At 32.2% G+C, this 13,096-nt stretch overlaps 1 protein-coding gene across 3 annotated transcripts in view; it reads right to left on the reverse strand.

Annotated features, from left to right (window-relative positions):
• The window catches only part of LOC111637188 (centrosomal protein of 97 kDa-like), a 54,580-nt gene that overhangs the window by 24,103 nt on the left and 17,381 nt on the right, over window positions 1-13,096 (reverse strand). For 2 of the 3 annotated variants that reach the window (XM_023382717.1, XM_023382653.1), the window contains exons 8-10: window positions 7,912-8,107; window positions 6,815-7,835; window positions 1,760-1,835 (exon numbers count right to left, since the gene is read on the reverse strand). In XM_023382717.1, coding sequence (XP_023238485.1) covers window positions 1,760-1,835; window positions 6,815-7,835; window positions 7,912-8,107 — 1,293 coding nt within the window. Of the gene's footprint in view, window positions 1-1,759; window positions 1,836-6,814; window positions 7,836-7,911; window positions 8,108-12,636; window positions 12,752-12,839; window positions 12,924-13,096 lie in introns of all 3 variants that reach the window. The other variant, XM_023382791.1, reaches the window with a different exon arrangement.

A 13,096-nucleotide genomic window follows, 5' to 3' on the forward strand; every position in this document is an offset into this window, starting at 1 on the left:
CACTAACGATAATTTGTGATCGCCGGAAGTGCTATTGCGTCGTAAGGTGTTTTCCTGAATGAACTGATATGGGATACATTCATTGGTGCTATGGATTCGGATGCCATTTATTGGACTATTAAGTTTAATATCTTGACTCGTGGGTACCTAAATGTTTAGTATTTTAATATTAATTTAATGCAAATGTATATATACCCAATAATATTAAAACAGAAAAAATAAATATATTTAATAAAAATCTTTGTTTTAACGAATGTACAATGTCGTGGCTCGGTAAATACATCATCATTGAATGAAAATCAGTCTAGCATAGGGAAAATCGGGGAATTACACCTCAAAACGGCAAATTGCACAGCGGCGTTATTGTGAATTGGTGTAAATTGAACTGGCATAAACCGAGGACTACCTGTATACCAAGCAAGCATGCTCATTATGGTGTAAAAAGTTTTGAAATTTGTGAGTCACAAACAGGATATGTTTAGGACTTCATAGTTTACATGGGAGCTTTGACAGAATATGGAAATTTTGAAGGTGGACAAGGTGAGAAAGTTTTGCATACCTTATTAGAACTGTTGCTCAGTAAGAATCACAAGGTTTTTTTAGACAGGTTTTTCACCTCACTGACATTAGCAAAAACACTTCTGGATAAACAAACATATGTATGTGGAACTGTGAACAAAAATCAAATTGGAATGCCATGCAATTTTCCTAATTGTAAATTGAAGAAAGAGGAATTTATGACCTCTCAGAAAGATGAATTGTCTGTATTTTGTTGGAAAGATAAAAGGGATGTGACAATTCTAAATATGATGAGTAACAACGAATTCCCAGATTCTGGTAAACATAACAGATTAGGAGAAATAATAATGAAGCCAAATTGTGTTTTAGACTATAATCGTAATATGGGTGAAATTGATTTGTATGATGAAATGATACACAATTATTTGTGCATGAGAAAAACGGTGAAATAGTATTAAAAATATTTTTGCATACGCTGGATATATTGCACTATATGATGCTTGTGTTTTGTATCACCAACATATGAAAAAACAGATATCATTTCTTGATTTTCATATGTCTGTTATTAGAGAAGTGATGGAAAAGTTTCACACGAGCAGACATGTAGCCCATCATAGTCAACCATCACACAAAAATCTGTTGTTTATTCAAACGGCATTTTTCTAGTTTTATACCAGCAACAGAAAAAAAAACACCCAACTAGAGCTTGTAAAGTCTGTTCAGCAAACAAAAAGTGAGTAGAATCACATTATCAGTGTAAACAAAGTTTCATTCCACTATGTGTTGCTCCTTGCTTTGAGATTTATCACTCTAAAACTAACTTCTGAAATAAATTTTTTGTTTTTACATTTCCTAATATGTCTATTTTGTGTGTGTAAAATATAAAGTAATTTGGAACGATACAATAGCCACTATTATTATTTTTCTAAAACGTGATTGTGTTAGGCTTAACATCGAAAAAAATTCAATGTGGAACGAAACGCGACAGAGAAAATATTTAATATTGGATAGGTTAAATCCTAGGGCACTCGAGTATAAAGAAATGAGCTAGCTGTGCAAGCAAAGTGCTCAGCTCAATAACAACATCACATCATCCAAGTTTTTCTATTTTTGCATAACACAAGCAGCCTTTAAATGAAGTCACTGATATTTCTGACAGAAAGTTTTGTCAGTAAAAATATATAAAGTGTTTAATTCTATTTATAAAATTACATTGCTTGCTTTTGTTGACTTAACATACCTGCACATGAAGTTTGGAAATATCAGCCGCCTGTACTTTTCTTAGTTCTTTCTCTTGCTGCAGTTCTTCTTGCTGCCTAAAAATTAAGAATTTTATAATTTAACTACATAAAAACATACATCAAATTTATGTAAGTTTTTGGTAATACAAAACATAATAAAAATTTATTCCCGGATATCTTCAACTACTAATATCAAAAGAAATTTTGCAGTTGGCAGAGGAAATGCCAAAGAAATATATGATATTTATTAAAATGCAAATCTAAACCAGAGAAAAGTTTGATGTCATATCATTTAAACTGTCCAGCTCTCATTATAAAACGTGTAAATATAAATAATTACATTTTGTTATCAAATTAAAAAATATGACTAAAAATAAATTTAAAAAGTATATTAAAGAAAGAGAGAAGAAATATGATTATTGGTATTTTCAGTTTTTCTAAAGAATTAATATATACTCTACTGGCCCAAATATAAGTTAACTCCCAATTTTGCAATCCCAACCTTTTATCATCAATTTTATTTGCATACAAAAGATTAATAAATTGCATTAAAAAAAACTTGTAAAATCATTGAAACAATACTTCACTTTCATCTTCATCATTCCTGTTTCATTGCCATTGTGGTCTTTGTCCAGCTCAAACAGGTTTGTTCTGTCCAGGTTTTCGATAACATGTATTAAAGTCCTTTATAATTGTGTCATCACCAACAATCTTTCATAATTTTATTGTTAATGAATCATTTCATTCAATTACATTCAAACAAAATTACCTAATTCTTTAAACATAAGATCAGCAAATAAACGGCCTTAATCTGTTTGAGACAAAATCAGCCAAAGGAAAAGTTGTTTGACTGGTTTGCTATACAAGTTCCTCTTGTAGCCTGAGGGATAATAACAATTTTGTTTCCAATTACAGAGAAAGAAGAAATTTTAAAAGTTTAAAGCCTGGGCACTAAGTGGGCTTTTTCCAGCAAGTCCATTAGCAGTCAGTCAGGCCTACAATGGGGCAGCCAGATGGTGAGAAATGGTCTGACATATCCAAACAGATCATTCCGAAAAAATTCCTGAAATTTTTTGACCCATTCAGATTTGATCCTGGATCCCACAGAGCAGTAAGCTGCCATCTTAAACTACTCACCCATATACCAGATAGAAGGCTACCAAACATATACAATGCACCAGAGAAGTAGGCTTTCGTGCATATTTCTTATTAAGTATAGTCATAAAACTGCAAGTACACTTTCTAGAATATACTTCATGTGTATTCTGGAAAGTGTACTTGCAGTTTTATGACTGTACTTAATAAAACAAGCAAATCAAAAACTGTTTTTGTTTTGTTTTTGCTTGTCTTATTTTTTTACAACTGTCAAAAACACTTCTATAAAGCATTTTATCATATTTTCTTGATTGTCCAGCATACTGGTCTATCTGGGAGAATGCTGGCATACCAGTTTATGTGAGGTTTTATACATCCCTTTCTAGAGTGCACATGAAAAAAAATGAAGAGTTTTTATTCTAAAAATGTCAGCATTAAATCAAAAACTATGATTATATGTTTAATTTCTGCATTTTGTCTTCTCTCCAACAATATAAAATACTTGTGGAATGCTGAAAGTGCTTTTTTTATGTTTATTTTATTGTAATTTGATCCAAAAACATAAAAAATAAACATCAAATTTCAGAAAATCGCTATAAATTATCTCAACTTACAAGGATTAACATCACCTTTGGGTTAGATTTGAGATAAAGATATTATTTTTAACATAGGGTAGATTGTCAGTGCAACCCATACTGATTAACTACTACTATTACTGTTAATAAGCTACTAATTGTTTTACTGTCCTGTAAATGAAAACTCTCTTCCTGATTTTAAGTTCGTCAAATTATATTATTATTTTATTGTACTCCGAAAAATGCTTTCTTTAATATTTAACAACTAGTTTTGTTACATGTGATTAATTTTATTTTTTAGTTACAGTTTAATTGACATGCCTGTAACCCCAGGGTTTCTGGTATGTTAGTCTCTCCCTATTTATATACAGCATCTGGTCAATTCACGAAAATATAGTAATAAAGGTTCATATCAATTAATAATTACAACAGAAATTTTATTTTAAATTTTCAGTAATCTTCCCTCAATTTTTGATGATTGGTGAATTAGTAGACATCTATGAGTAAAATAAAAAGTTACCAAAAAATAAAATTTCTGTAGAAATTATCAAAATTCACTGATTCTGTTGAATATGATAAAAAACAAAGACTGTTTCTAAACATTTGACTAATCTATTAGGCCAAACACTTAATTCCTGTGCATTTGGGGTGCAAGTATGACAGGTCACAATTTGGCTGGTATTTAACATCACTAAACAATCGACACACTGAATTTTAGTGTCAGTTTAACTCTGTACTTATACCACAGACAGTTATCAAAAGTAAAGAAAGCATTAATCAGACTAATGTAAGTTGAGAGTAATTTTTGCCCCTTTAAAACTGGGAAAAACATCAACTAATATTTGGGCCAATTTGATATTTAAAAAATACAAATAAATGAACTGTTTTTTGTTTTTTACAAAATTTTATATTTTAACTGTTAATCAATAGAAATCCCTCTTAGTGCTCTATGAGTGAAAATCCATATCCATAACTCCTAAAAAAACTCAAGAGAAACTAAAAAAACATTGATTTATCTGTTGAAAACAGATGTTATATCAAATGATCATTACATCATGTAATCTCATGCATATTTAAACAAAATAATCCCAAAACTTAAAAAGAATTCTTTGAAGTTATGCTATTTAATGTAATTTAAAAAATTAATTAAAAAAGTAAAAACAGAAAACACTATATTATTGGACTTATCATTGTCTTATCAGAAACTTATATCATCATATTTATGTATTGTCATTTAAATGGGTGTCATGTGGTATAACTTATTCAATGAACAAGCTTTTATCGTATGACAACATGTGTTGCTATTATATACTGTAAATTGATACAAGGCACACGAAATAAGTTATCTGTCATCTATTCGAATGAATAGTTCAAAGGTCAGCTATCGAATCATGTGTTGTAATTGAAACAAAGATTTTGCAGCCTTAACTGACTGCATGGGAACTTTGGAATAACATAAGAAAATACATTGTATTCTATTTCTAGAGTATTCTGACAGTAGTTTGTTAATTCAATGTACTGAAATGTAACTCAAACAAGGTTTAACCACTTACATGATTATTATATTGATAATAAAATAGTTCCAACACTGTAAGCCTGTAATCTATTAACATAAAAGCAGTACACATCTGAACCTTAAAAAAATTCCAGGATATTTTTATGCAAACACAACATTTTCAATCTGCACAGGAGATCAGGTTAAAAAGCTTTCAAATGGAATGCAGAAATGGAACATTCTTAAGATCATTCAAAAAAATGTATAAATGTGTGAGAATTCGCACTCTAGCGTGAATTTGCGAGCTTCGATAAAATTTTCTCATCGTTGTTTTTTTTTTCAATTTTCCGTCACTTCGAGGAGTGACCTTTTAACCCTTCCGGAGATGGGAAAGAAACACAACCCACACATTTATTACTTTGTCCAATTTTAACAAAGATAAAACCGATTGGATAACCCACCAAACAAACAATTATTAATAAGATTGCAATACATAGTCTAACCTTAGTCACCTCCAGCAATTAATTCCGTCAGTTTGACAACTGTTATCGAATTTATGAGTTAGAAAGAGTAACAAGATGGGATAGCAAAAGTATTAATTCTACCGAATTAATTATACTAATTGACAGAAATCAAAACTTTCCCCATCCAGTCGAACCTACACGGGATTGCATCAGAATGTACTCCGAACTTCCCCCCCTCTGAACAGGAATAAAAAAAGGTGGCACTTGAACCTCGGGGCGGACAGCCGAAGAGGACCCTGCCAGGAAAACACCCTAAGCGGACATCTCCATGCAGACCTCTACAGTCAGAGATCAACGGAGTGCAAGTCCATAGTAAGACACATAGAAAAGAGAGACAAGTAGAGTCAGCCGATCCGGGGACAGTTCATAAACAATGCCCATACAGCAAGATCAGAACATGAGAGGTATTTGATTTAAATTTGATCCTCGCTCTTTCGTTTCTTCTCTCTCTCTCTCTGATATAGATTACTTTAGGTTAGTTGAATTTAGTAGAATAATATGTTTTATAGAGCTAGAACTTAGACGGTTAATCAACAAGCGTATATTCCTTGTCGCGATATAGAATAATTTTGAGTAATTCCCTTTTGTAGCATTTCACTTTGAGCGCATATGTACAGATAGTTAATTAGTTAATTAAATGTGTTTGTTATTCTATACTTAATGCTGTGTCATCCTTGAGTTCAGTCGATAACCTCCTTGCATGTAATCAGCAACCTGTCAACTTACCCATTTCCTTCCCCACTCACATTTTTGCCCTCCTATAAAGCCATTCTCTGACCGAGCTGCCAGTAAGCGGGGAGAAGCTCAAAGCTATGCCCCCTCAGTTTTCACAAATGTATTATTCGAAAAAACATATAAACAAGAATATTTAAAATTTTTAAAAATAATTTTTAAATCAACTGTTCCTGTGGTATAACAATTGCCAGGCATAAGATAATTGTCCTTCTCCCTTGAAATTAATGTTCTTTTCCAATTTGAATATCTTGAGAGCTTCCAGTGTCCTGATTTGGTCATTATGCTTAGATTGTAGTATAATGGAAGCTTTATCTAGATAAGCTTGAACATCGTTGTCCATGGCATAGCTGGCTAGGGCAGTGTTGTATTTTCTTTTATCAATATCATATTTGTGTTCCGCAAGCCTTACTTTGAGTGATCTCATGATGGCGCAGATGTTCGTGTTTTCATAAAAATATCCTGGAATTTATTTTAAGGTTCAGATGTGTACTGTTTTTATAATAAAATAGTATTATGCTTGTGGAATCATATCTATTACTCATTAAATCATAATGAGTTGCTAAATCAAGGTCTCCAATGAAACATGTCTACTGTATTAGTATTTTTTAATGAAACAAATTAATTCTTTACCTCAAAACTATATTATGAAGAAATTGAATACTATCTTCCATTCTTCTTAATCGGATTTCTTGTCGCGCACCATAAACTGCAGGATTAAAGTGACGTGCGTAATAGCCTCGCCATGTTGACTGTATTTTAATTACAGCCTTTTCCATCTTTTTCAGTTTTTGAGCATTAAGCTTTTCCTGTTGTTGAGTAACACAGATAACATTATCTGATATACTTTTCTTAATGGGGCTTCTACTAGCTCGGGAACCAATTATTGGAGAATTACAAGGTGACGGAATAAGTGAACCACTTTGTAAAATCCTGTTAACATTCCTTCTGTTTTCATTACAAACATTATTATTTACTGATGATGGAGTTTTAGATCTTGAGGGATCAGAATGGATGGGAGTTTGACTGTATGAATGTCTAAGTGATGCACAATTGGAATGCCTAGTAGTTTTTTCAGTCGATTGCTTTCTTTGTCTTAAAGGAGATTGAATTCCAGTTGCTTTGTATGGCCAACCACATTCTTCTGATGTATCACTTTCACTATTATGTCGTGCATGAAGAGCTCTTCTACATTCTGTATCTTGGGGAGAACTTCCTCTCGAAGAACTCACTCTACTTTTCCATTGAGCACGTGGTGTTCTTGGTCGTCTTCCAGTTGCAGGAGACGACGGAGAATGAGTACTGGATCTTTTAATTGATATTTTGCGGACAGGTGTTGTATTAGAAACAACATTGCTTAAATATGATCCCGAAATACTATTTACAGATTTGATCATTTCTATATTATGATTTGGACGAATGATTCTATCTTCATATGACTGAAAACAACTTTTCAACATTTCAGTCGTTGGAATTTGTTCAATTGTAACAGGACTTTTTGCTGTTGAAAATATTGTTCTTTCTTGTTTGTTGGAATTAATTTTGTTATTCTCTAACTGAGAAAGTTCATTACTTGTAACAGCTTGTTCATTTTTTTGTAACTTATCTGGCAAAAAACCATTTTCTGACGAATTATGAACATTCACTCGAGACTCTACTTAAAAATAAATGTTCATTAGAATTAATTAAAAACTTAGATCTAAACAATTTCAGGCATAATCTAAACAAACCTCTGTCCTGTGAAGAAAGTTTTGGTGACATGTGGCTTTTGTCATCAGAGGATTGTAATTGTTCTCGTAAAGGTGACTGCTGAGTCCATTTCCTTTGTTCTTTTGGAGAGTTTGACATCTCATGCAGTAATTCTTCTCTATGCTGTCTTTGCATTCTTAGGATTCTCGTTAAACGTTCCTCTTCTTCAACTATCAACTATAATATTATAAAACTTTTAAAAACTTTAAAAAATACATTTAGATAACAAATTTTATAGTGGTATTTTTTCAAATATATTATAAAATAACAGTATAATTCAACTTTTCAGCATCAATTTTTTAATCAAGACATTGTTATAAGCTTAAAGACTGTTTACAGCTTTGACAAACAAAAATACATATTGAATTTATAACTATAGTAGATTCTCAACAGTTTGAGTTTCCAATACAGTACAGTGCAGAATTATACACCAGTGTAATTTTTAAAAAAAAATGTTTTGAATTATTTCAAGTAGATGGACGAAATTTTACATAACTTTTAACATCATCTTCTAATGACACACATCAAAAACCATCCTGTTTGATTAATCCAAACATAAGTTATGCAAAAATAGCTATTTCAAAGTGGTGCAAAATTATATGCCAAATACAGTATGTACAAGTAGATTACCATGGTAAGAATATACAAATTTTTAATGCATAATGCTAAATATAAATCAGCACTGCATTTTCTTTACTTAAAAAGGCAAAATGTAAGTTACAGCTTAAACTTTAACCACATTTTTAACTATGCCTTGACAAAAGATGCTAACTGACTTTGAAAAAAATCAAATTGATGATTTACACTCAAATGGCAAGTCAACAAGTGAAATATTTGCTACCTTTCAATGCTCTAGAGATGTCATAACAAAATACAACAACAATCCAAACAGTTATCACAGTAAGAAATGAAGTGAAAGGTCATCTTCACCTTCAAACCTTAACAAAAAAAAAATGATTTGACAATCTGCTAGTAACATAAATATTACTGCAAACCAAATTCTGCTTCAAAATGGACTATTGGAAGAGTGCTTTGCTCTTCTTCTACTCTAAAATATTCAAACAAGATGCTCTGTATGAAAGTTTACCATAAGATAGCAAGAATGAGCAAAGATAAAGATAAGTAGACAGCTGAGTGACAAGAAATCATTTTCAGTGATATAAAACATTCAACTTGGATGGCCCAGATGGATATCAACACTATTGGCACAACATCAGAAAAGAAGAGCAAGTTTATTTTAAATAAATCCAAGACCTGGGTCAGTAATGATTTGGAAAGCTTGGAAAATCTGAAATTGTCTTTCTAAATCAGTGAATGAATGCACAGCATATCAGAAAGTACTAACAGAACATATCCTTTCTATTGGCAAAAAATCAGAAGGGCAAAACGGAAATTCCAACATGATGATGCACCCATACATATTGCTATAAGTGATGTTCGAAGTAAATGTTGGTTTGCATCAAACATCAGTATAATTGACTAGTCAGCATTCTTGCCTGACCCAAACCATATCAAAAATCTATGGGGGCATCAAAATGAAAGACAGTTGTTCTAAACAGTTAGAGAGTTGAAATTAGCCATCATAAGAGAGTGGCAGAAATCAGTGTTAGAGTACTGCAAAATTTAATTATTTCAATGCCAAAGGATATATTTGCAATTATTTCCAAACACAGAAAATGATAAAATCAATTAATTACTAATTAAATGTCAAGTTTTTTAATATAAGTAAAAATAAATTTAAAACTCACGCCAATGTTTGTATAACTTATGGATACAAATTCACTGAGTTCAGCGTTAATAAAGTTCCTTTAGTATTAACACAAGCACTTTCTGCTGTAAAAGTTTGTCCGATGGAGAATTATTTCTAATAAAATAAAATTGAAGACAAAACTGTCCAAAAGGATCACCATTTATTACAAGCACTTTCGAAGAATATATAATCGTCGTCTTCAGGTGAAAAGAACAAATTTTAACAAGACAAACGTGCAGGATATTCCAAAAGAACAGAATATTTAAATTCAAACAGGCGTCCAGAAATTCCGTTAAGAACGTGCAAATAATTTTTGATATGTTCGAATTTTTATATTTTACGATGCTAGCGGCGCATGCGTGGAAATGCTACCGCGTTGGCGATACGATGTTAGGCGCGTTTCGTTTTTTAGGCGCCGATATAAGGCAATCCACACCCCGGGTAGATCGTGGGTGGGAACATTGCACGCTTCTGAAGTAGCCGTGAGAAGCGCTTCCCAGATAAACACAAGCCTTCGATTGTTGCAGCATTTGATTATTTCCGTTCTGGCCATAACAGGTTGTAGCCTTGCTCGAGAACTTTTTTAGCGAGCTCTGTAGAACATTTTCCTTTGGCTACGTCATCCTGATGCTCAGCAAGTCGGGAGGCGAGCATTCTTGTTGTTGCTCCTATGTATCTTGTAATATTTCCCGTTACCGGATTTTCTAGGTGTATCTTGTAAACCCCTGACTTTTCTAAAGTGGTTAGCCTGTCCCGGTCGTTGCAGATACATCTGCGTAGGTTTGGTAGGGGGTTATTTCATACTACCCATAACCTTCTTACCAAACCTACGCAGATGTATCTGCAACGACCGGGACAGGCTAACCACTTTAGAAAAGTCAGAGATTTACAAGATACACCTAGAAAATCCGGTAACGGGAAATATTACAAGATACATAGGAGCAACAACAAGAATGCTCGCCTCCCGACTTGCTGAGCATCAGGATGACGTAGCCAAAGGAAAATGTTCTACAGAGCTCGCTAAAAAAGTTCTCGAGCAAGGCTACAACCTGTTATGGCCAGAACGGAAATAATCAAATGCTGCAACAATCGAAGGCTTGTGTTTATCTGGGAAGCGCTTCTCACGGCTACTTCAGAAGCGTGCAATGTTCCCACCCACGATCTACCCGGGGTGTGGATTGCCTTATATCGGCGCCTAAAAAACGAAACGCGCCTAACATCGTATCGCCAACGCGGTAGCATTTCCACGCATGCGCCGCTAGCATCGTAAAATATAAAAATTCGAACATATCAAAAATTATTTGCACGTTCTTAACGGAATTTCTGGACGCCTGTTTGAATTTAAATATTCTGTTCTTTTGGAATATCCTGCACGTTTGTCTTGTTAAAATTTGTTCTTTTCACCTGAAGACGACGATTATATATTCTTCGAAAGTGCTTGTAATAAATGGTGATCCTTTTGGACAGTTTTGTCTTCAATTTTATTTTATTAGAAATAATTCTCCATCGGACAAACTTTTACAGCAGAAAGTGCTTGTGTTAATACTAAAGGAACTTTATTAACGCTGAACTCAGTGAATTTGTATCCATAAGTTATTTAATATAGTTGTAGGCAAGTAATTAATATTTTAATAATTAATTTATAATGTTCTAGAAGAAAAAAATTGGCCCGAAACAAGATCAAACCTGCAACTCACACTTACCATGCATATGCATTGCCAGTTACGCTACCCAGACCTCTGTCCAATCGTTGCTTCCAGAATTATAATTAAATTTATCAAGAGATGGCACCTAATACTTACTTCTAGGCCAATTACTTGACATTTAATTAGTAATTAGTAGCAATAATACAGCCCAATATAATTTGGCAATCATTTAGCATTAATCTAAGAATTAAGTTTATGGATGTTTATATTTATAATTCATATCAAATGTGTGATGAGATATCATACACTAAAATTGTAAGCACAATGAAAAATCTAAGACTGCATTCATACTCCTGATGACAATGACCATAGATACTAAATAACAATGGCTTGTCTTTAATTGTATTTGTTCATCTCCAAAGCATTCACATTGTTCACTAATTTAGTCTTAGAGCATGCACAATTTACATTAGGTTTAGCATTATTCTGTGGAATTTGCACTTTAGACTGGACTTGCCTCTGGTTTAAATAACTAAATTCTTACTGGAAGTATTAAATAAATATAAAACAAACACCTTTCTCTATTCCAGCATACTTTTAATGCGTTGAATAACTTTTTTGATCGTTTTAATCGATCATCCTCAGTTCAAAATTCGAACTCTACAACGAACAAAGTATTCGAAAAATACAAAAAATTTTTTTACATCGCTAATTTACGACTTAATGCTAAAGCGCATGCGCATACCTATAAAACGTATAAGTTTAAATCTAAGTAATTAAAAAATAACAATATTCTATATCAATTAATATTATAAAAACGCCGCGTATGCGGTTGCTATATTTAATCTATGCCATCATAAAAGGACCTCCATGCTGTTGATAAACTTTCGGCGTCTCTGTAGTTGATGCACTGCGCAGTCGTATGTGCCTTGTATATTTCAACTTTTTCCAGGTGTTTCACCGCTTGTATCGATGTTGTAGGTTTAATAATCTCTGCCTGATCCCAGTATACTTCAATTCCCTGTTGCTTTGCAAACGCTGCGAGGACCGTGCTATCAAGGCTCCTATTTACTGAGTACTNTAATTATGCTTTTTGGTTATAATTAAACATATGTAGAATGGATCAAATATTAATTAAAATTGAAAATAAATGTTTTTAATTAAATTTAGTTAGTTCTAAATTTAAGTCAAACACATTTGTTAATTATTTTTGATTTTGACAAGCTGACTAAAACTTAATAAGAAATTTAGAATTTAATGTTACTCTTTATTAGTTACTTAAATTTATATAATAAACATATATATCATACTTGATCAGCTGTTGTTAGTGGACAAACTTGAGACAGATATTCTACTAGTTCAATATGTTCTCCTGGCTGAAAATGTCGACCTTTCCCTTGACTATATAACCATTCAGCTTTTAGACTGTTAAAAAAAAATCATTAAAAAAATTCCATTAAAATTTTTAAATATAAATCTTCCATTTTTTGATTTAACTTTTATATAAACTCACCTTTCTTTCTGAGTAACTACAAATCCGTCAAGTAATCTTATACCTAAACACCAGTTGACAACAAATGGTCTATAATCAAATCCTCTTTATAAAGTTAAGAAAATAAATTTATTAGTCTCAAATGTAAACATGAAATCAAATCAGCTTCCTCAAGATGAATTAAACTGATTAATGATTTAATTTTAATTTACTATTATATATATATTATAAACATAACTCTCAAAAATTCTAAATTAAATAGTCTACGTATAAAAAAA

The sequence above is a fragment of the Centruroides sculpturatus genome, unplaced genomic scaffold, assembly GCF_000671375.1.
Source record: "Centruroides sculpturatus isolate CEXI.00-Female unplaced genomic scaffold, Cexi_2.0 scaffold100, whole genome shotgun sequence".
In the NCBI taxonomy this organism is placed as follows: domain Eukaryota; kingdom Metazoa; phylum Arthropoda; class Arachnida; order Scorpiones; family Buthidae; genus Centruroides; species Centruroides sculpturatus.